This window comes from Martes martes (assembly GCF_963455335.1).
Source record: "Martes martes genome assembly, chromosome: 9".
Classification (NCBI taxonomy): Eukaryota; Metazoa; Chordata; class Mammalia; order Carnivora; family Mustelidae; genus Martes; species Martes martes.
Genome location: NC_137896.1, coordinates 14,977,666 through 15,000,323, shown reverse-complemented (window position 1 = coordinate 15,000,323; position 22,658 = coordinate 14,977,666). Strand labels below are relative to the sequence as shown.

The window sequence follows — 22,658 nt, the reverse complement described above, 5'->3', positions numbered from 1 at the left end:
CGGGCTTCAGAAAGGTTACAGCTGCCTTCTCAAAGGAGCTGATACCTGAGGCCAAAATAATCCATTCTTTTAGGACAGAGACAAGAGAGAGATCTTATCAGGAAAAACACCTGGGCCCTCTGGGCTTGTGGAAAATTACTGAACTATATTCTAACTATAAAAATCAATCCTTTAAGATCCCAGGAGGCCTGGGGAATAAGCAGTGTGGAAAGGGGAAGGAAAAAATTAATTGGATAGAAGGGGTAACACTTCCTGGGCACCCTATTCTGTGCGGAGCACTCCTTCACATTTTCATTTAATCCTCCCAGAAATAGTGGGAGGCCAATATCTTTACGCCCATGCCACAGATGAGGAAACTGAGGCTTGAAGGTGAAGTCGCTTGTCCAAGAGGGAACTGAGGTCTGCCTCCCTCAGAAACACCTGTTCTTTCTTCTGCTCTGCGCTGTGTCACCCTACGTGGCAGCTGCTTCCGCTCTCCAAGTCTGCGTCTTCTCTCTGACATGGGAACGGCATGACCTGCCGGACTCACAAAGCTTTCAGAAGGCTCTAGACTCCTAGGGATGCAGAATGCTTTGAAAGGCACCCAGGGTCTAGTGGGGGACTGGGATCACCTTCCTCCTTGTCCTCCAAGCCGGTGACCCTGGGGTCCTGGAAGAGGACCCAAGGCCTCGCTGAGGGGCCCCGCCTGTGACTCCGGCATAAAGGGACAGAGGAAAATCACTGGGTCCCCTCAGGTTCCCGAGGGAGGAAGGAGTGGCGGAGGCAGAGGGAGGGGCAGCCCAAGGGGGTGCCTTGGAGTGCTGCTGTTTTTGGTGATGGCAGCTGACGGTTTTGCAAGCAGAGAAATACACACCCACAAACTCTAACCTCTTCTGGCTTAAAATAGAGCTGCTGAACCCGAGATGCCAAGCACACGGCCGAGTCACCTGCCTGGCAGGGCCAGACAGTTCCTCCATGGCCCCAATAATACCCACCCCCAGCGGGCTCAGCTGTGTGTCATGGGGGCCCTCATGGTGCTGGGGGCAGCCAGCAGGGGTCCTCCACTCCAGCTTAGAGATGGGGGAGGTGGAGGCCAGAGAGGCAACAGGAAGGGGATCGAACTGGGGGCGTGATGCCTGACAAAGTGGCATGGTGCCCTGGAAGGATTGTGACCTTGGGGACGACACGGCCCTGATTCAGCTGCCACCCGGCCATCAGGACCTGGCAAGTGGGGTGTCTTCCCCTCTGTGCCTTGGTTTCCCGCACTGGAAAGTGAGGGCTCCGTCAGGAAGGTCTGTGAATACGCCTAGCACAGACACGCGCTTCCAGAAAAAGAATTCCTGACATCTGCAGGCAGACAGCGAGTTGTACAAAGGGAGGAAACGCAGCTACTGCTACCGGGCTCCTGGGAAGTGACGCACAAGATCCTTTGTGTTCTCGGCATGGTCTCCTCGAGGGGGACATCAGTACCACCAGTGTGTCTCGGATGGGAAAGCCAAGGCCAGAGAAGCGTTCTAGCAACACTCACACACCTAGAAAGTGGAGAAGCTGGACTGTGAGCCCAGTGTCAGTGACCAGGACTCAATAACTGTCCCCGGAAAGCTCTTGCCAGCCCTTTCTCAGGCAGTAAATCCATGATGTTCCAACCCCCAGCCATTGAGACTGTGACCCAGGCTCCGGCTCCTCTGAAGGCTGGGCAGGAATCAGGAAAAGCAAACTTGCTGAAGCCACTATTGCAAATATGGCTTCTGGGCCACGGAGCTGCAGTCCGGCTTCCCAAAGGAGTAGAGGTGCAAGTGCCCTGATTCGGCCCCAGAACGGAGTCAGAACACATGCTGTAATGTCTCTGCGGGCCTGGGGGTTTCAAACATCACAAGTGATGTTTGAAACAGTGGCTAACGCTTCCAGATGAGTCCTCAGGGCCAGAGGCTGCCCTTAGTGCTTCCTGCCTACGGGCTCCTCCATCCCGACAATCACTGAAGTCATTTCCCACTCCTGCTCAAAGAAATGATCACCAGCGTAGGGGCTTGAACAACACCCATGTGCCATCTCCCCCTTCTGTAGGATGGGAGGGCTACACAGGTCACACTGGCCTAAAACTGAGGGACTCGCAGGACTCTCCGTTCCCTTCTGGAGGCTCTAGGGAGGCATTTCCTTGCCTTTTCCAGATGCTAGAAGTCACCTGTTCTCCTTGGCTTGTGGCCCCTTGGTCCATCTCCCAAGCCAGCAACATCCGGCCAATGGCTTCTCGAACCTCCTTGGTTGTTCCTCTTCTGCCTGCCGTGTCTACATATAAGGACCCTTATGATGACACCGGGCCCACTGTGATAGTCCAGGATAACCTCCCACCTCCCGGTCAGCGGATTAGTAACTTTCATTCCACCCGCAACCCTCCCTCCACTCTGCTGTGTATCTTACCCTATTTATAGGTTCCAGGGAAAGAACAAGGGCATCTCTGCAGAGGGGCGGGGCACAGCACCTTCTGAGATAGGAACTTTTCTAACCCTGAGGCAGTATGGGATCTGAACCCAGGCACTCATGCCTCAGAGCCCATGCCCTGAACTCCTAGGGGCCGCTGCTGCTCATCTGTCCACAGTCATGGGGGGTGTGCTGTGCCAGACCCGGGTGCCGGCGACAGAAAGGTGACCAAGGTAGGATCCCTATCCTCCAGAGGAACACAGATATGGAATGGGAGAATCGCAGTGCCAGGGGACGAAGGCAAGAGGGCAGGAGGGCTGGCCAAAGACCAGCACAAAAGAAGGCCACCTGTGGGGGAGCCAGGGACAGCCATGCCCAGTAAACTGGGAGTTGAAGGAGGAATGGGGCATCAGCCAGCCATGCTTACAGCGTAAGCAGGCTGTCGTGACAAAATGCAATGATACCTGCAAAGAGCTTCACCGGGCATTTGGCTCCTGGCAGTCATTCAAGAAATGTGGGCTGTTGAGTGTGATGGGAAGGGGACTGTTCTAAGCAAAGCAAGAGTTTGTGCAAGGAGCTGATAGTTCAGTGTGTCTAAAGCAAAAAAAAAAAAAAAAAAATCACAAAGGGGCCGCAGGGAGAGAGGTGGGAGTAGAGATGCGGGGATGGGGGATGCGTGCCAAGGCTGCAGCAGAGACCAGGCCACACAGATGCTCTGGATACCTGCAGGAGAGGCTGCCGGGTGCTTGCCCAGAATGTCCACAAAGACCTACCCTGGACTCTGGTGCTGGGCGGCAGCAATGACCTCATCCCTTGGGGACTGAGGTCAACGGAAGGTGGTCCAAGCACCCAGCTGTTCAGGCCAAAGACCCAGGGGTCATCTGGAGTCCCCCTTTACCCCCTACATCCAGCCCATCAGCAGGTGCTGCTGCTTCACGCATAAGGGTAACACCAGCTGGGGTAACAGACTGAGCCCATAGCTCAGGGGCTCAAAACAACAGAAGTTCAGAATCGGTGCTCCTGGCGTGGGGGTGGCCTTGCGGGGTCATTCGGGTGCCCGGGCTCCTTCTACCCTGTGTCTGCACCTTCTGCTAAAGACTTTACCTCTCTGCATTCAGCCCGCAGGTGGGGGCTGATGGTGGAGGACAGCATGGGAGGGGGCTTATGGGCCAGGCCTGGGAGTTGACACAGGTCACTTGTGCCCACAGGCCACTGGTGACAGTTGTAAGTGCAAAGGAGGCTGGGAAATATGGCTAGCTGTGTGTGCCCAGCCCCAGCTCCCCACCCTATCTCCGATCTATGGGCTTCTCCCCACCTCCAAGGCCGTGTCCCTGGTTGACGCCACCCACCCCCCCACCATGCTCGTGGACTACAGAGTTTCCTAAGTGGCCTCACTCTTAGCCAACACCACTTTTCCACGGATCACCAGGACACTCTTTTTGAAAAAATGTCAATCACATCACTGGTGTGTGTTTGTTTCCCTGCTTACAGCTTTTCCAGGGTAACGGCCGTAAGACCCTGTGTGAGGTCCCCTCTCTGTCCTCCTGTTCCCTGCTCCTCCACCCCCCAGCACCCCGTTTCCCCGGTTCCAGCTCACGCAGGTTCTCTGCTTAAAGGATTCGCACTTGCTGCCTGGACGCTCCCTCCCCACTCATTCCTTGGAGGCCTTCCCCAACACCTCAGCATGGCGACGCCCACCTCCCCCAGAGACTAACTCCCTTCTTTCTCACACTTGTCTTCAATGATCTTTGTGTGTCTGTTAGCCAAACCTCCTTTCTAGGATATGGGCTCCGTGTACCCCAGGACGCTTGTTTGTCCCAGTAGGTGCTCAGTAAAGTTTTGCTGGCTGACTGGCCCAAGGTCACAGGCCCATAGCGGTGGAGACCGGACATCTGCAGAACCGGGCTTTGGACGCTCTGCTCCAGCGGTCGCTGCTTAGAGACACCTGCGCCCAGAGCCCCAGAGCGCGGGCGGGTAAACAAAGGCAGGTGTCGCGAGGGGGCGGGGCGACGGGAGGAGCCCTCTCGGTCCCCCGCGCCCCCCCTCGAGGCCCCGCCTCCGTCCCCTCCCCCCACCCCCGCGTCCAGCTGCCCGCAGCCGGCTCCCGCCGCGCGGGCCGGAGGGCGGAGGGCGGAGGGCGGAGCGGCCGTCGGGGCGCATGGACGGGCCCGGGGCGCGGGGCCCGCGGCGCCGCCATGAGGAAGCAGAGCGTGCGCACGGCCGCGCTCATCCTGTGCATCCTGTCCTACCTGCTGGTGGGCGCCGCCGTCTTCGACGCGCTCGAGTCCGAGGCGGAGCGCGGCCGCCAGCGGCTGCTGGCCCAGAAGCGCGGCGAGTTCCGCAGGAAGTACGGCTTCTCGGCCGAGGACTACCGCGAGCTGGAGCGCCTGGCGCTGCAGGCCGAGCCGCACCGCGCCGGCCGCCAGTGGAAGTTCGCCGGCTCCTTCTACTTCGCCATCACCGTGATCACCACCATCGGTGAGCGGCCCCGCGACGCGCCCACCCCCACCACCCCGCTCCCCGGGCTCGAACCCCTCCTCTGCCCCTGCCCGCCTGGGTGGCTTTGGACTAGTCATTTCAGCCGCCCTCCGCCGAAGGGGGCCGGCGTCCCACGCGGGCGGGGCTGGGAGGAGTCAGGAGCTCAAGTTCGCCCAGAGGTGGCGCGCGGGACAGCTCAGGAAACCTCCGGGGGCTGGGAGACAGATGGAGCGGGCCGGAGCACGCGAGTGGCTGGAGATGAAGGCTTCCTTGCCTGGCTGCATCACCCTAGCTGTGTGACCTCAGACAAGTTGCTTAACCTCTCAACCTCAGTTTCCCCCTCTGTAAAAAGTAGGGCGGCAAATAGGCCTTCCTTATTTGGGGGCTGGGCTGAGATGATTATTGCCGAGGAGATAATGTATGCAGAAAGTTTTAGCGCAGGGTCTGACACACACAAAGCACTGAAAAATAGAGATTGATTTTTTGTATTATAATTTGTATTATAATTATTCTGTTACTCCACGAGAACGGGATCTAGTCTGTCTTAGTCACTGCAGTGTACCCAGCCGAGTGCATAGTAGACACTCAATAAATATTTGTTGAAGGAATGAGTGATTACCACAAGCCTTGGACCTCACCCTCGGGGATCCAGAGCAGTTTCTCTGCAGCATCTGGACCATAAGCCGTTGCCATGGCTACCGTCTGGCTGGTACCTGCTGAGCAGAAGCCTGGAGAGGAGGGAAGCAGGCTCTGCAGGGCTCCAGGCCTGGTGTCAGGCCGGCCCAGGTCCCAGTTGTGGATATCTAGGCATGCCTGCCCCCCCCCCGAACCCCAGAGCTTGGATCACCACTCTGGAAGTCCGAGCACTGGAGAAAGTTTTTTCATAATGTCCTTGCAAGTGGGTGTGAGCTGTGGGTTAAAAGCCTGAGTTCTACAATCACCTAGCCCAGAGTTCCGTTCTCATCTCTGTTGCCTCCTATCTTCTCTGGCAAATTGGATGTACCTCTCTGAGCCCTAGTTTTCTCGACTGCAAATGCAGTTCTTGCTACCTTACTGGGTGGTTGCCAGGTTTAAATGAGGTCAAGTGTGTAAAATGCCTGGCGTGGTGCCTGAGGCTAAATAGGCACTATTAATTAGTAATAACAATTCATTGTTTGCCAGCTGTGGGCCCAGCTCCCATTCAGCCCTTTATGCCTTCTCCTGTCAACACGGGCACCCCTGTTTCCCTACCTGGGCTCAGCCCAAGACTCTTCTGTTGCCGTGCCCAGTGGGTGGGACCCCATCCACCCCTTCTGCCCACCCCCACGCTATCTGGAGACCTCTGGAGCTGGGTTTGGTCTTCTCTGCCCTGGGTTCCTGGCTGGCATCTGGGAGCCTGGGAAAGAGACCTACAGAGTGGAAATAGCCGGAGTTTTGCCTTTTCTGGCCACCTGGGGGCGCCAGCTTGAGGCGTGTGATCAGGGCTGCACAAGCCAGCCTTGCAGAGAGCCGGCAGGGGATCTTAGGCTGTACACACTGTTCGGTCTCTTGCCTTTTTTCACCGAATATTTTTTGGTGATTTAAAAAAAAAAATCCCTAAAAAGCTGTGCCACCGTGGGGCACCTGGGTGGCTCAGTCAGTTAAGTGTCGAACTCTTGATCTCAGCTCAGGTTTTGATCTTAGGGTCTCGAGTCTCTTGACCCTGCATTGGGTTGCTTGAAAGCCGTAATTGACCTTGGCATTATCCACCTGCTGGACTGGATAACCCCGTTGAGGGGCCGCCCCGTGCACTGTGGGATGGTTAGCAGCATCGGTGGCCTCCACCCCGTAGATGCCGGTAGCACACAGCCACTGCCTCCCACTTGTGACAAGAGGTGTCTCTAGACACAGGCAGATGTCCCCGTCAGGGACAAAACTACCCCTGGTTGGAGCCACTGCTGTGCATCCCCCTTTCGGTGGGCACTTAGCTTGTCCAGTTTTCACCACGAGCAGCGATGCTTTGGTGACAACCCACGTGCCTCCCTCACTTTGCCCGCGTGTGTACCTCGCGGGACTGACTTGCTCCCTGTGGCATGGCACGATTCCAGGGTTTGTGTATTTGCATATTTCCATTTGGGCAGGTGGTGCCCATCTGCTAGAGGAGGGGTGTTCTTTTGGGGGAAGGTCCACCTGACTCTTCCTGGGTTATGGGCCCCTTTGAGAATACCAAGAAAGTTTTTGCGCCTCTCTCCAGGAATGCTCATTCCCCGGCGATGGCACAGTGGTCCAGGATTCAAGGACACCCAGTGGCGCATAGGTCCCCCTACGACAGAGAACATGTGCTACACCAGACTGAAGAAGGGCTTAGCGAGGGCTGGCTTGGAGCAGGATGTGGGAAGGAGAAGTGGACCGGGGGGCAGGGTGGAGGGCGGTCCAGGGGAGGACAAACCATGAGAAGAGGCATGAGGAGGTGGGACACGTGGGTTGGGGAAGCAACACGGAGTGAAGCTGGACAGGTGGGAGGGGAGTTGGATCACTGAAGAGCTCGGACACCGCAAGAGAACCGGTGGATACTTTCTCCTGTGGGTACTGGGGCACTGTGGAAGATTTTGCTTTATTTTTAAATCAAGGCATAACTTACACAGTGAAATGCACCCTTTTCCAGTGTAGCAGCCTTCTATGACTTTTGACAAATGAAGGCCTGTCAGGCAACTGCAGCCACCACCAAGACATGGTAGGCTTCCATCACCCCCAAATTTGTCTTGCCTCTTTCTGGTTACCCTTCCTCCAGCCACCAGGACTGGCAACTACAGATCTGCTCTCTGTCCCCATAGTTGTGCCAGAATATTTGCAGAATGTCATTTCAGTGCAACCATGCAGTATGTCGTCTTTTGAGCTTAGCCTCCTCCACTCTGCTTATCGCAGCTGAGAGCCATCCTTTGCGGCAGCAGGTAACCCTAGCTCATGCCTCTCTGTTCTAAACAGAACCGCGTTGTGTGGATGGACCGCAGGCCGTTTGCCGTTCCCCGGCTGAGTGGGTTGTTTACCGTTTGGGGCGATTAGGGATAGCCGCGCATTGGTTCAAAGGCCGCGATGGCCTAGTTAGAAGCCGTACTTCAAGATGCTGCACGGGCTCCGGGTCTGAGGAGGGAGCCCGGGCAGGGTGGTCGTGGCCGGCTCTCACCCCCACCCCCCACCCTCTGCTCTCCCTGCAGGGTACGGCCACGCCGCGCCAGGCACGGACTCGGGCAAGGTCTTCTGCATGTTCTATGCGCTCCTGGGCATCCCCCTGACGCTGGTCACCTTCCAGAGCCTGGGCGAGCGCCTGAACGCGCTGGTGCGGCGCCTCCTGCTGGCGGCCAAGCGCTGCCTGGGGCTGCCGCGGCCACGCGTGTCCACCGAGAACATGGTAGTGGCCGGACTGCTGGTATGCGCCACCACCCTGGCCCTCGGGGCCGCCGCCTTCGCGCACTTCGAGGGCTGGACCTTCTTCCACGCCTACTACTACTGCTTCATCACCCTCACCACCATCGGCTTCGGCGACTTCGTGGCGCTGCAGAGCGACGAGGCGCTGCAGAGGAAGCCGCCCTACGTGGCCTTCAGCTTCCTCTACATCCTCCTGGGGCTCACGGTCATCGGCGCCTTCCTCAACCTCGTGGTCCTGCGCTTCCTGGCGGCCAGCACCGACACTCCAGAGCGCGCCGCCCGCCGCTCCAGCCCGCTCCGCCTGGGGGCGCCCGAGAGCCGCGGCCGCTCCCCGCCCCGCCGCCCGGCCCGCGCCCGGGGCTCCACCTCCGTGTCCTCGCGCGTGCACCAGCTGCAGATGGGGGCCCGCGACAACCTGGGCTTCTCGCCCCCCTCGAGCCCTGGGGCTGTGGGCAGCGGCGGGGCGGGCAGGCTCCCGGCCCGGCGGAAGTCCATCTGACAGCCCAGCTCTGGCCCGGGCCCGGGGTCACCTGTCAGTGCACCCTCCTCAGAGCTCGGAGAAGGGTGAAGGGCCGTGGCCTCCAGGCCGTCTTCAGCCACGGGCAGTCTGTCCTTCCCTTTTGTGGCCAGCCCCTAAAGCCGCACCATAAGCACGAGGGCTACGCTTCAGCTGCCCTGTAGGCGCAAATCCCTTGTGGTTCAAATTGTTTCAGGAAGGCGTGGCCACATCAGTCCCCCCAGGAGAGGCTCTCCACCACCCCGCCCTCTGGAGTGGGAACAGGTGGCCATTTTTCTGTTGCGAGAAGAGGCAGGTTTTCCGTGTTTCGGGGGAGATGGGCGACCTTCAGCACTGGAATCAACAGTGAGGCGGGCCGCTCACAGCACGAGCAGCACGGGGATCCCATGGACGGCAGGAAACATCTGTGCAGTGGGGAGGAGTGGGCAAATCCGTACTATTTAAATGATCGTTCATTCTCCCGCTGTTTGCAGAGTGGAATTGGCCCATGTGTGAATGCAGCCACCCTCCCCTCCTCCTCATCCGCTGCTCTTCATCCTTGGCCATGCCACCTCAAGATGAGGGGGGCCTTGCTGGCAGCCCCCGCACCCCTGGGGCACCTGGACGCAGCATTGCGCTGTGGGAAGAGCCGTCGTCTGGGACCTGTCCATCATGTGACCTTGGGGAATGTTATCCCCTACCTGGGCTTCAGTTTCCAGCTCTGTAATAGGACTGGAATCCACCACCCCCACCCCCCAGCTGCTATGCATCTCTAGAAGGTTCTGCGCCCACGGCGGGGCACACTGGCATCCCGCAGCATCCGCTCCTTCACACACCAACTACCCCTGGCTTCCCAGACGGAACTCTCAACACAAAGCAGAGCGAGCCGGATTAGAAAAGCCAAAAACTTTAATTTTCAACATGAGCTACATGGTCTTGAACACAATGCAACGTGACCCACACCCACCCAGGGGCCCCGGAAACCCTCCCTCCCCAAAATCCCGAGCAGCTCCTGCTCCCGGAGAGGGAGTGAGGGAAAAGCGGGCGGATGGAAAGGCCCCCAGCCTGAGGACCCGGGGTCTGGCCTCCCTGCCACCCCCTTAGGAGGCAGCCGTGGAGTGAAAGGGTTCGAGATGTGCTGCCTGAGGCCCCGGGTTCAAGTCTCCGCTTTGCCCTCACAAAGTGCCACTCCTCATCGCTGGGAGTGCGATGGGCACAGTCCGCCTCCCCCACAGGGTGTGTGAATCAGAGGAGCTCATGGACGTGGCGGCTTTCCGTCCACTCTGAAGTGCTGCTATACAGACAGGGGGCCCTCCCGGAGAGCCAAGGGGATCATTTCTGGGGAGCGGGAGGGGGCTCTGTCCCCTGGGCCCGGCACAGCGCTGCTGCTCAATAAATAAATGCAGGTGGCCTTGCCTGACGCAACAGCTGTGCTCCAAAGGGAGGGGGGGTGCTCAGCGCCGCTTCTCAACACTGAAGGGTGCCCAGGAGCTCCTGGTTTAAGGAACTGGATGGTGAATCAGCTTGTAAAGTGTGTAACCACCCCCTACACGATCTGCCTCACCTCCTACAGCTCTCCAGTGCTGGAGAACTGAGTTCTAGTCCCGGCGCAGCCATGGCCCCACAGTGGGACCTTAGCCGATGCCTTCCCTCCCCGGGCCTCAGCTCCCTCCTCGCTAAGGTGGGCTGATAATTCTGGCCCCCTCCACTGCCCAGGGGCTCTTGGGAGCATGTGCTTGACGTCAAAGCACTTTGAAAGCGAAAAGTCTGAGAAACACAACAGGAAGGTCAGGTATCGTTACATCTGAAGGCTTTGGGAGGCTTCAGATGCGGTGTACCATGGCCCCCTCGCTCCCACCCAGCCCCAGGCAGGAAGTGGTGCTTCTCACCTCCCTCAGGTTGGTCCTATGGGGCTATGGTCCCTCCTGCAGCGGGAGCCTCTGCCCAGACAGACTCCGAGGCTTAGACCAGATCCCGTGTACCCGAAGTCAGCTGGACCAGACCCCAGGAGAGCTAAGTCTCTATGGCAACTCTCTCCCCCAAACCCGGGCCCTCAGAGATGAAACCAGGCAGGGCTGGGTGGCCCAGGGCTTAAAGGCCACAAATACTTATGGCAGACCTGCCTGGTCAGTGGCTTCAGGTCCCAGGAAGGAGCAAAGCAGGACAGAGCCCCTGTTCTGTCCGCATGGATCATTTGTTGAGGGGTCTTGGGCAAGTCACTTCCTGATTCTGGGCTTTAATTGCCTCAACTCTCAGAGGGGCTACAGGGTGCCCATCTTTTCTGGGCCACTGAGAGGTTCTACAGAGAGAAGGGAGGAGGAAGTGTTGTACGAAATGGTGGCCTCACTTGGTCCCACTCTGGCTCCAGCTCAGCCTGGGGTTGGAGGAGACCCAGGCTAGGGGGTGCCATTGAATTCGCAGGTGATCCCAGAGGCAGGCCTTGCCTGGCCTCAGTCCTCCTCTGTAAAATGGACTTCACTAATGGTCCCAAAGGCCCTTTCCCATCTGTATGAAAAGCGGCAAAGGGAAATGGAGACTTCCTCCCGCAGTACCCCTGCGTGTGACTTTCGGCCCAGTGATTGAAAAAAGAATCAGCCCCTACAGACGCCAGCTAGCGGCTCCCAAACCTCTACTGTGCCCCGTCTCTGCTCCTCTCCAGGTGGAGTGTGAGTGCACCGAGGGTCAGGCAGCAGTGGGGACAAGCTAACACTGAGAACCGTCACCCCCTCCCCCAAAACCCCATCTCTTGGTGAGGACAGACAGTGGTTCCTGCACCAAATGGTCAGAGCCCCTTGGAAGCAGGGCACGTGCTCACAACAATTAGACAAAGAAACAGGGCTCCAGCCCCACCCCACCCCACCCGAAGGTGAACTGAGATTTCACAGAACAAACAAGAAAGTCAGTGAGGGGGGCCCTCGGTGACCACCCCCAGATGTTGTTATTGCTTTGGAGCGCGTTCTCTCTTTATAAAGGCTGTGCAGACCCCGGAGGGTAGGCTCTGGCCGGGTGGGGGGTGGGGGGGGCACCAAGCCCTCTTGCCCTCTATGTGGGACAGCCAGGCTCTGCCCCGTCTTTGAAAAGCTACCCCTGAACCACCCAGAGCAGTGACGGCTGGAGAGAGAAGGCGCTCTCCTGGCTCAAAATATTCCAAATGGCGAGTAATAAACGAACAGCGGAGAAATCACACTGGTTAAAAAAAAAAACAAACAGGGGAGGGGTTGATTCCGGGCCTCAGATGGCAGGCCCTCCAGGGCCCTGGCAGCCTCCTGCCCCAGCCTCGGGATTCCACCCAGCACAATGCCAGGAAGCTCGGGAGAGCTCATCGAGAAAAGAAAGGGGCATCTCCGGCTCCCCTTCCCAGTGCAGCATGGGAGGCTCCATGGAGGCGAGATAACTCTTCCAGAATGTTAAAGGCTCCCCAGGGCTTAAAAGGGGCAGAGAGTAGGGGAGGGCGGGGAGGGGAGGGAAGGGGTTCCGGGTGGAAGAAATCGCCTGGTCCACAGCCTAGAGTGAGGCCAAGGAGAAGGCGGGACTGAACACAGCTGGGCCTCCGGGTGGAAGACAGCGTCGTCCGTCCGACGGAGCCCAGGCCTCTCCACCGAGGCCCACAACCCTCAGGAGTGCTTCACAAATAAAACCTGTATCAAGGATAATACATCAGAACATCTGAGTATAAGGGGCAGCTCCAGCTACAACCCTGGGGGTGGGGGGAGGGAAGGGGAAGAACGGCTGGCCTCCCACGACCCAGGCTCCAGGCCCAGGCCCAGACCCAGTCCAGTGGGGAGACCGCCATCTCCTCTCCACCCCTGTCCTGGAGCTCTGTAAGGACTATATGCAAGCTAAGAACAGGCCCCGGGGCCAAGAACACTAAGTCTACCCAGCTAACTTGGACTACGCCCTACACAGCAGGGACTGGGTAATGAGGGGTGGTGGGCTGCTGGGTGCCTCCCAGGGGGAGGTGGCAGAAATGTGCTTCTATAAAGAGGGGCCAGCCTGTGTCCTCCCAGCATGCAAAAGGGCTTCCGTAGGCCTCGGGGAGGGCCGGGCCAGGAAGGCAGCTACCCAGGCCTGCTTGAGAAGGAATCTCCCGATTCTTACACTCATGAGCCAAGGTAGTTGAGGCCAGGGCAGTGGGTTCTGCCCTTAGTATAGGATGGTTTGTTTAAAAAGACTAAAATAGGGAAGCTCTGTTGCCTCCCCAGACCCCTAGCCTGGAGGCAGAGGGGTAGACAAGAAGACCTTTGACCTCATCCAACGAGGAGGGATTCTCCTATTTGAGAAACTGTTGCCTTGGCACCACCAGTCCCAATCCCGACTTTACTCAGACTCCCTCTCCAATCCAGCATCCCCAAAATTCAGAGGCAGTGAGCTCTCTGGATCTGGGGTTCTCAAAAATCAGGGTCCCGCAGCTCCTGCACCAAAACGCAGACGACCCAGTTCTTTCCAGTCCACCATTTTCAAACGAGCTTGTTGCAGTCCCACGGAGCAGGGCACCCTGGGGGTCTGTGCCAGGCCCAGGGCACTGCCTCCTTTCCTTTGGTCCCTGCTGGACCCCAATTCCTAGAGCCACCGGAAGAGGGGCAGGCAGGAAGGGACAGACAGATGGACTCAGACAGGCTGCGGCAAAGCTCCTTCCACGGGCAGGCGGAGGGAAGCCAAGCTCCTCATCAAGCGGGAGGCTCTGGGCCCCCCGGAGCTGGCTCCGGATCCTTGCAAGGCTGCCCCATCGGCTTTGGGGCAGGAGTAGCTGCCTGAACCCGGTGCCGCAGGAAAGACACTTGCTGGTAATTGGCACCATGGAGATGGCCGCTGGGTTCTGGACTTGGCTCCGGGCAGCGAGCTTCCGAGGAGGCGAAAAGGGGGAGCAGTCGGACGGTGTCTGGGACAGGAGGATGGTTTGCTCTGCCACCTCAGTCTCTCCTTTCTCCGGATTGCAGCCACATCCACCAGGGCAAGAACCGGCCAAGTCAAAAGTGCAGCCAATCCCGTTGGGAGAGGGAAGGTCTCAGGGGATAGGAGGCAAAGAGTGGGTGAGGAGGGGCCTGGGGGGCAGGTTTCCCCATTCTGCTTCCCCACTGTGGGGGAGAACCCCATCCTCCTCTGTTCAATGTGCCCCTGGGCCTGGGGTCCCAGGTTGGGGCTGGGCGTTCTCCAGGCCTTGTCGGGGAGCCCCCCCCCAACCCCGGCCCTAAGATCGCTCGCCACAGGGCCCCACGGTGCTCTCGAGGGACAACTGGGATGCCTGCCGGAGCAGGGGCCCCGCAGCCGGGTCCACCATGGAGGAGGTGGGGAAGAGCTTGTACCAGCCCACGGCTAGGGTGGTCAAGTCCAGCTCCTCCAGTAGCACACGGGCCACACCCATGAACTGCTTCCGCTCCATCCGCCCATAGTTCCCCCACACGATCACCTGCGGGGCAAGAGACACCGTGGGTCAGACCCTGCCAGGGCTGCTAACAGGCCCAGAACCAGACTCCAGGTCACTCCCACGCCCGCACCTCTGAGTCCTGTGGATGCTACTGTCTTAAAATGGCTTGAGCCATTCCACATCCTCCTCTGTCTTGGATGCCAAGCCTTGAGGGTTGACCCTACATGGGGAGTGCCCTGCCTGGTCCCTGCTACAACCCCCACCAGGCACTCCGCCTCCAGATCCTTGGAAACCCCCCACGTGAAACAAAGTTTTTAAAAATGGCTGACACATGCCCTTCCTTGTGTCCAACAGCCTCCTTTCTGCAGTGCCTTCCCTGCTGTGTGGTTTACACTGTCTCGGGGCAGCCAGCTGGGGGGTTCCTGTGGCTCAGGTCCCGTCCCCTCTCTGAAGGTGGGCCGGCTCAGCCAACCCGTAGAGCCTGTCGGAACGCACGCACGGCTTCGGGGCTCAGACACATGTAGGTCCTGATCCCAGTCCTGGCTTGGTGGTGCAGGCAAGGCATCTAACATCCCGGGGTCTCCAAGTTCTTGTTTCTAAATGAAATTACCCCCAGTTTACCTCGCGGGTAAGGATCAGAGGAGCGGATGTGAAAGTACCCTGTGAACTCTTAGCAGTTCCTCTAGCACACAGGAGGGGGGAGACGAGAACAGTGTGAGCCCATGCCACCATGCACGGTGTCGGACTGCCCCCAAGGCGATACTGGCCTTAGAGGCCATCTTCCCAACAACCCTACAAAAACGCTCGTTTCAGTTGTTTCAACTGGGAGAAGCTAAATCACTTGCCCGAGGTGGCCCCCTGGGCAGCTGAGCAGAAGCCCACCTCTAGTGCATGGATGGATTCATTTTAAACTGGAGTTGTGGGCTCAGCTGTGTTCCCCCCAAATTCATGTTGAAGCCCTAGCCCCTGGAGTGCAACCGTGATTTGGAGACAGGGCCTTAGACTCAAATGAGGCCATTAGGGTGATCCTAATCCAGTCCCACTGGAGTTGTAAGAGACCAGGACACACGGAGAGGCCACAGGGGTGCACGTGTGCAGAGCAAAAAGACCACGCGAGGACCCACAGAGGGAAGGTGGCCGTCTGTGGGCCAAAGAGAGAGGTCTTGGAAGAAACCAGAAACCTTGGTCTTGGGCTCCTAGCTCCAGAACCGTGAGAAATTTCTATTGTGTGAGCCACCCAGTCGGTGGCACTTTGCCACGGCAGCCCTCGCACACTACCACAACTAGCATTTGGACCTCACGTATGGTGCCAGTGGGTCTGTCCTGCTCTGGTGGCGGTCAGAGCGCTCCGCAGCAAGGACCCCTTAGGCTGTCTGTTGCCCCACCCCCTCCACATCCCAGGCAGGGCGTTCTCTGTTCTCAGGGGCTTCTCTAAAGACGCCCAGGCCAGAAGGCACGAGCTTCCTCTAGCGGACCAGATGTGGCCCCTGGGTGGTCTGCTGGGGTTTGACATTGTATTTACATGCCTCTAGGCTGGAAGACTTTCCCCGAGCTTTTCTGACAGGGACATACAGTAAGAGCTTCACAGCGTCACGTGGTGCAGACACGGGATTCCCAAAGGAAGCAAGTACCTCACCAGCGACCACTCGTCTCCCGAAGAACAATAAGTGTTTCCTTTCTCAGTCCAGCCCATTAAACAAACAAGCAAACAAACGTGTTGAGAGCCACTGCACGGATTTCATAGCTCAATGGATGGGTCTTAACCCTCACATTGAAAAATTCTGCCCCAGACAGGCCCTGGGCTTCCCGGTTGGGCGGAAGTCCCACTGTCTCGGCCACTTGTAGCGCCCCGGGCCTGCCCTCGTTTGCTCTGCCTGCCCCGGTTAGAAGCAGGCAGGGAGGCACCAGTTTGAGGTGCCCAAGCGGCGGCTCTGAGACGGTGGACACATGGTTCCCACAGGCATCCAACCTGACCCCGCTGACACCCGCGATGGGCGGCTACTTCCAATTCCTCGTCCGAGTCAGCCCGAGGACCTCCTAACGACGAGCGGACCACTCGCTTCTCTGGCCCCTCACTGCCTCCCAGCGGATGATCTCTGTGCTCCAGGCCAAGCCTGGGCTTCCAGAGCCGGCCGTGTTGATGTGAACAACAAAGAATGATGGCAGCAGCCACGCAGCACGCTCCCTATGGGCCAGACTTACACTTCTCTTGCACGAAGTACACACGTCACTGTCACAGTGACGTTCCCTGGAGGTAACAGGTAGCCCCCCCCCCCCCCATCTTACAGAGGAAGCAGCTGAGGCTCAGAAAGGAACCTGCTCCAAGCTGTACTGCGGAACTCAGACCACAGTGCTCCACTCCCTCCAGCTGGGGCCCTCCGGGGCCCTCCCTTCCTCCCAGGAGCGCTCCCCCCTCCCTCGGTAACTGTGCACACACCCCTGCCCCAGGGCCCCTCACCTGCAGGACTTTGCCCTGGGGGCTCTCAGGAAACAGCAGCACCTGGTTATACAGCGGGTCCAGTGACTTGCGAGCGACTTTGGTCTTCTTCTTGGCAATGCAGACGCCGTTCTCCAGCAGGTAGGCCTTGATGTAGGCCGCTGAGGACAGAGGCCAGGAGGTGACTTCCAATCAGGCCCCCAAATGGTGGGCCCATGGCACAGCAGAGGGACGCTGCCTCCTCACTGCTGGGGGTCAGACTGCCCCCCTCTGAGGTTTGGGTAGGCAGCCACAGGGGTGGGTGCAGCCTGCGTTGGGCGGTTGCCTGCCTCCTCCCTGCCTTTCCTAACTCTGCACTGACCTCTTCCTTCTCTCAGTCCCTGATTTGCTCACCCCTTCCCCAGCTTCCGCACTCATCATGGACATTGCTCAGCCTGACTGTGCCAAGGCTGTCCTCCAAAGGCTCAAACCAGTGGAGAAAACCAATAAGGTCAACTGACAATCTCAAGTGCGTCCTCAGAACAAACCCTAAACCACTAGCCCCATGTGAGTCACTGGAGTTGGGACAAAGGGGTCCCCCTGTAGTTGGGCCCAATTTTCTCTCTTCTAGACCCAAATACTCTTCAGGACCTCCTCCCTGATGTCCACCCCTGCCTTGCAGAAAGAAGGGCAGTCCCCACACCTGGCAGTGTCTTGGAACCTGGCTTGGCTGTCAGTCCCCGAGCCTGGATGATGTCCACTTCGAGCTGGCCATTCCGCTCCTGCAAGCCGATCTCCACGTCCCCTGCAAGAAGCCCCAAGCAAAGTGACTGGGAAGTAGCTTAGAAGCTCGCCCAAGGGTTCAGCCCCTCCTCTCTAGAGATGAAACCCCCTTCCCCTGCTCCCAGCCCAAACAAGACCAGAAACAACTCCGACTGCTTGAGGGCCTGGCAGGTGGGACCCGGCTCTAAGCTGGGTGCTCAGTGGATGCAGCCAAGGTAGAGGGAGCGAGGGGAAAGACCTGGAACGGTCCCGGGGCACTCACCCATGGGCGTGGTGGCCAGGGTCTGGCGGCCCACAAACTGCGCCGGCCCCATGCTGCCGAGGAAGTCGCTGAACTGCGCGTCTGACGCCAGGCAAACTCCCCCGTAGTTAAGGCTGCGAGAAAGAAGGAGGCGACAAAACCAAATGTTCCCTAGCGCTGACTGGAGACTCTGATGACTCAGGCAGTCACCTCCAGAGCTCCTCTCAGTCCCCAGGGATTCTGCCCATATCCACCACCCGGCCGCGGGCAGACCTCTGTTCTCTCTCTCCCTCCTTGCATGTTCATGGCCCTAACATCTCCACGTCGACTTCAAAATTCTAGTTCTTAGCTTTTGTGTCCTGTACCATCCCCTCACCTCTCCTCACCAAGCCTCAGGCTCCACCTCCGTGAAATGGGTCTGGTGATACCTGCCTCTTGGGGTGGTTGTAAGACGCGTGGGAGGTGATGCTGTCAGTGCCTGGCTCCCGTGGCTTAGCACCACGATGCTCACTGTGTGGTCCAGGGACCAGCAGCAGTGCCCAGGAGCTAATCAGGGACAGATCTGCACCCCATTCTACCATGACCTGCTGAATCAGTCTGCCTTTTAACAAGAGCCCCAGCAGACCTGTCTGCACCTGATAATTTGAGATGCAAAGGACCCGTGGCTCAGCCTCAGCGGCCTGTATTTGTTGCTGTTATGGGGCTGCCCAAAGGCCATTGCCCTTTCTGTTGGGAATGAGACCTCAAATCTTCTTTGAAGAGTCTCCCTCCCCAAGGCACCAATTCCCATGGAACAGAGCAGAACAGGCCCCAGGGCCCGGGTGTGAGCTCAGCCTGGCGCATCAGTACATTCCTTCCCTTGGCCAGTTCTGGCTCAGAGAGCTGTGCATGGCCCAATTCAGGCCATAGGAATCTGGTTACGAAGCTTCCTGTGAACTGTGGGGAGTGAGAAGCTCTCTTTTCCCACCAGACTCGAACCTCAGACAGAAGACTGGAGCCATTTCGCTACCATCCGGAACCTAAAGGAGGAAGCCATCAGACAGGCAAAAGGCCTTGCGCGAGCTCCTGGATCAAGCTCTACCTGAAGCAAGGTACTTCATCTCTTCTCTGGTTACATAAGTCAATAACAACTATTATTATTACAAATTAATATTATTTTGCTTCAACCCATTTTAATTATAGTTTTTCTCTCTCATTTCTGAAATGGGAATAATAATGTTCCCATTTCCTAGGTCTGTTGTATTAACTGAGATGAGTACTGTTATCTTTAGGAGCAAAGCACTGGCAGCCTACTTCCTCATCTGACCCTCACTCCAACCCCAAGAGGTTGGTGGCTCAGATTTACCATCACTATTCAGATGAAGAGGCAGAGGTCCTGCTTCACCTAAAGCCACAGAGCTCCCAGGGGAGTCAGCACTTGAATATAACACTTCCAAGGCCAAGCCCTGGTGACTTTCCACCTGGGCAGGTCCCAAGAACACTAGCGGACTTTTAACAAGTGCCTATGGTGTGCCAGGTTGCCCAGCAGCAGCCAGGGAGGTCTCTGAGCAGGAGGAGGAAACCGCTTTGGGGCCTTGGGGGCACAGCACGCTTGGTTCACTGCCGGAGAGCATACCCCACACCTGCCAACCAAAGCTCCCCTCTTCGGAAACCTGCTGGGATCTCAACCTGAAGGAGCAAGATGAGCTTCCAAGAGCTTCCAAGGAAGGTGGGGCTTGGGGACGCACTCCACACACGTGCCCCCTCTTGCTTCTGAACCACCGGTGCCTTTCCCGAGAGACAAGACCCTGTACACCAGGAACCCATCACTTTGCTGGGGGAAATGTGTTGCTCCTGAAGAAATGACCAAAGAGGATAATATAACGAGACACACCCAGTCCCCGACCCACCTACTTCAGGCTGGGTACCCCAGTCCCGGGGGCTTACTATGTGCCAGCACCCCTCGGGGCTCCAGGGCTTATTAATTCCTGTCCTCATGGGCCATACCCTCTGGTGTGACTTCTGCAGTGGTTCTAGGGAAATAGGCATGGTTTTATTAAGCTAACATCAAGGACGCTGGGGTTCAGCGAGGGAAAGCCACTCACCTACGGTCACACAGTCAGAGGGTAAAGAGGCAGAGTTAGAACCCAAGTCGGCCTGTGGAAGACACCTTTCAGGCAGCTGCCACGGCATACACTACCCTCCCCTTGTCCGGGACTGGTCCCAGGATGTGGGGTGGGCTCCCAGAAGCCCGGTACGCCTTTCTGAGTGTGGTGAAGGCTCTCCTCATCTCTTCCTTCGGGAGAGACATCTCAGTCTGTCTCCCAGCCTTGTAACCAAGTGTGGCCCCTGTGAGCTGAAGGGGTACAGGCCCCTTCCAGGCCCATCCCCCGTGCCGTCCATTGTGCCAGTCTCAGCCTATCGACAGTAACGCCCTAGGCTAGAAATGTCTGGAGCACTCACCTGGGCCCCCGCGTGCCTGCCACAGACCTCCCCCCTCTCCAAACCAGTGTGAGGACTGGACCGACCCTTGTGGTTCTTACTAAGATGGCAAAATGCATCAATCACCAGGGAACTTTGTTGTTGTAAGCAACAATCACCAGGGAACTTTGGAGAAATAAAGGCTTATTACCTACAAGACCTGGGAAACTGCACCACACACATGGGGCTACACAGCGTGGTCGTGGGAAGGGGGGGAAGGGGACGCGAGAGAGCGCACAGACCAGGGGTTCTGCTTTTGTGGGGGGCCAGGGTGGGTACCTAGGGGTTCGGGTCTCACTCTTTAGTGGTGAATTTAAAACATAAAAGCAGGAATTAAAAGCACGGGAAGAGAAAAGACAAGTAGCCCAAACGGTCAGTTATCAAAATCAGCAAGATCTCTAAAACAAAAGAGCCTCAACCGTGGAGGAGGTGGCCCGGCTCTTTGTGTGGCTGACAAATTTGTTTGCCTCTTTGAAATGAACGCCTCAGCAGTCAGAGCTAAAGTCGGGCACTGGCATTATAGAAGAGACAAAACAAAAAAAAACCCAAACCTGCCAGGGCTCACAGGACGCCATCTCACACCCATTGAAATGGCTACTATCAAAAACAAAATAAAATTAAGAAAACAAAATAACAAGTGTTGGCAAGGATGTGGGGAAATTAGAATCCTTTGCACTGTTGGTGGGAATGTAAAATGGTACAACCGCTCTGTAAAACAGGATGGCAGTTCCTCAAAAAATTAAAAATAGAATTACCATATGATCCAGCAGTCCCACTTCTGGGCGTATGCCAAGGAAATTGAAGGCAGGGTGTCTGAGACACATTTGTACACCCTTGTTCATGGAAGCGTCATCTGCACTAGCCAGAAGGTGGAGACAACCCAAGTGTCCATCAGAGGACGAGGGGTCTATACATACGATGCACTATTATTCAGCCTGAACAAAGAAAGACATTGTGACACATTTTACAAATGTGTAAAATTTGTAATGATGAGTCTTGAAGATGTCATGCTAAACAAAATAAGCCAGTCACAAAAGGGTAAACACTAGATGATTCCACTGATAGGAGATATTCGATCAGTCAAATTCAGAGACTGAAGGACAGTTGCCAGGGCCTCGGGGCTGGTTGGGGGAGGGAAAAATAAAGAGTTCAGGTTTTCTGGGGATAGAGTTCACTTTAACAAGATGAAGAGTTCTGGAGGTGGACGGTGGTGATGGTCACACAATGTGACTACTTAATGCCACCAAACCAACACACTTAAAAATCGTTATGACGGGGGCGCCTGGGTGGCTTAGCCAGTCAAGTGTCTGACTCCTGATTTTGGCTCAGGTCATGGTCTCAGGGTCATGAGATTGAGCCCAGTGCTGGACGAGAAGCCTGCTTAAGATCCTCTCCCTCTGCCTCTCCCCAGAACCCCTCCTCTCTTAAAAAAAAAAAAAAAAAGTATTATAATGATGGGTGAAGGGGAGGGGGTGGCTCAGGTTTCCAGCTATGGTTTCCAGCTATGGAACCAGCTAAGTCCCAGGCGGCGTTGTCCCATCGCTATGTTGTACGCCTGAAACCAATGTAACACTGTGTCATCTCTACTTCAATGAGAAAAACTGTTACAATGTTGGCATCTTGTGTATTTTACCACAATTCGGAACCTCATATACCTTCTCTCCTCCCCCATCAGGGACCCTAATGACGGTGAGGCCACAAGAAAAAGGGAGCCTGGGCCCAACGACCAGAAACACCTGCCCTGAAATTGACAGGAACCAGAAACGAACGTTGTCATTCAGTCATCGATTAAAGAGGCCGGTTATGGTAACTGGCTTTACTTAAATACAGGGCCCCTCTCCCCTGGGCAGAGCTGACGGATCCACGGCTTAGACACCTGACCCAAGCTCACACAAAAACTCTTTGGGAAACAAGAAAAGAGAATCCCAGAGACTGAAAGTCATGAGGAAGGAGCCCTGTGTGCGACCCTCCCCAAGGGCCCCGAACCAGCCCCCCAGGCCTCGCTGCTCATGCTCCTCTCTCACCCATGGGCAGCACCTGAGTGGCGTGCCAGGAACTTCTCTCTCTACTTAAGTTATTGGCAGGCTTGATGGCAGAATGATAATTTGACACTGTAGCCTGACTATTTTTCCTTTTCGTGATCTCCTACCATCCCTGCCGCCCTCTTCCATTCAGGCAATAGCCTCAGATAAGTGATGAGCCAGTAGAAGGCAATGAACAAGCCGGTCAGATTCTTGGCCTTTGGACTTAGAGGGATACATGCAAAAACCAGGCTGTCCTGTCCCCAGATACACGGCAACTCCTCTGGCCCAGGGGGCAGCGGAAGTCAGGGAGGAAGGGAGAGCAGAGATGCTGGAGGGTCCTCAGGGAAGGCCTGGGTCCCTGGACTGGGCCGGTGGTGCTGAGACCCACTGGGAACCCCCACACAGGCCTGAGGCATCTGAAAGCAGAGGGGACTTGTGCCCATCCTTCCTATTGGGTGGAGCTAAGAAAAGGGCATGATGCTTTGCAGAAATGGCTGCCTGGTGTCTTGTCAAGTGAACCTGTGACTCTGAGGCTGTGTGTGTCCCTCCAAGCCCAAGAGAAGCATATGTTCCTGGCACACCCGAGAGAGGGCCAAACCAAGACAGGCAGAGGA

The 22,658-nt window shown here is 57.1% G+C and overlaps 2 protein-coding genes across 3 annotated transcripts in view; one reads left to right on the top strand and one right to left on the bottom strand.

Moving 5' to 3' along the window:
* Nucleotides 1-4,592: 4,592 nt before the first annotated feature.
* KCNK15 (potassium two pore domain channel subfamily K member 15) lies at nucleotides 4,593-8,758 on the top strand (the record flags this gene model as incomplete). Its single annotated transcript, XM_080814619.1, has 2 exons — nucleotides 4,593-4,875; nucleotides 8,049-8,758. The coding sequence occupies 2 exons, from the start codon at nucleotides 4,593-4,595 to the stop codon at nucleotides 8,756-8,758; spliced, it is 993 nt and encodes a 330-aa protein (XP_080670745.1).
* A 5,185-nt stretch (nucleotides 8,759-13,943) lies between these two features.
* Nucleotides 13,944-22,658, bottom strand: part of RIMS4 (regulating synaptic membrane exocytosis 4) — a gene marked incomplete at both ends in the record, with an annotated part of 56,347 nt that continues 47,632 nt past the window's right edge. For both annotated transcript variants that reach the window (XM_080814480.1, XM_080814481.1), the window contains 4 exons: nucleotides 13,944-14,162; nucleotides 16,579-16,718; nucleotides 17,240-17,341; nucleotides 17,582-17,694. In XM_080814480.1, the coding sequence (XP_080670606.1) occupies nucleotides 13,944-14,162; nucleotides 16,579-16,718; nucleotides 17,240-17,341; nucleotides 17,582-17,694 (574 nt within the window). The remainder of the gene's footprint in view (nucleotides 14,163-16,578; nucleotides 16,719-17,239; nucleotides 17,342-17,581; nucleotides 17,695-22,658) is intronic.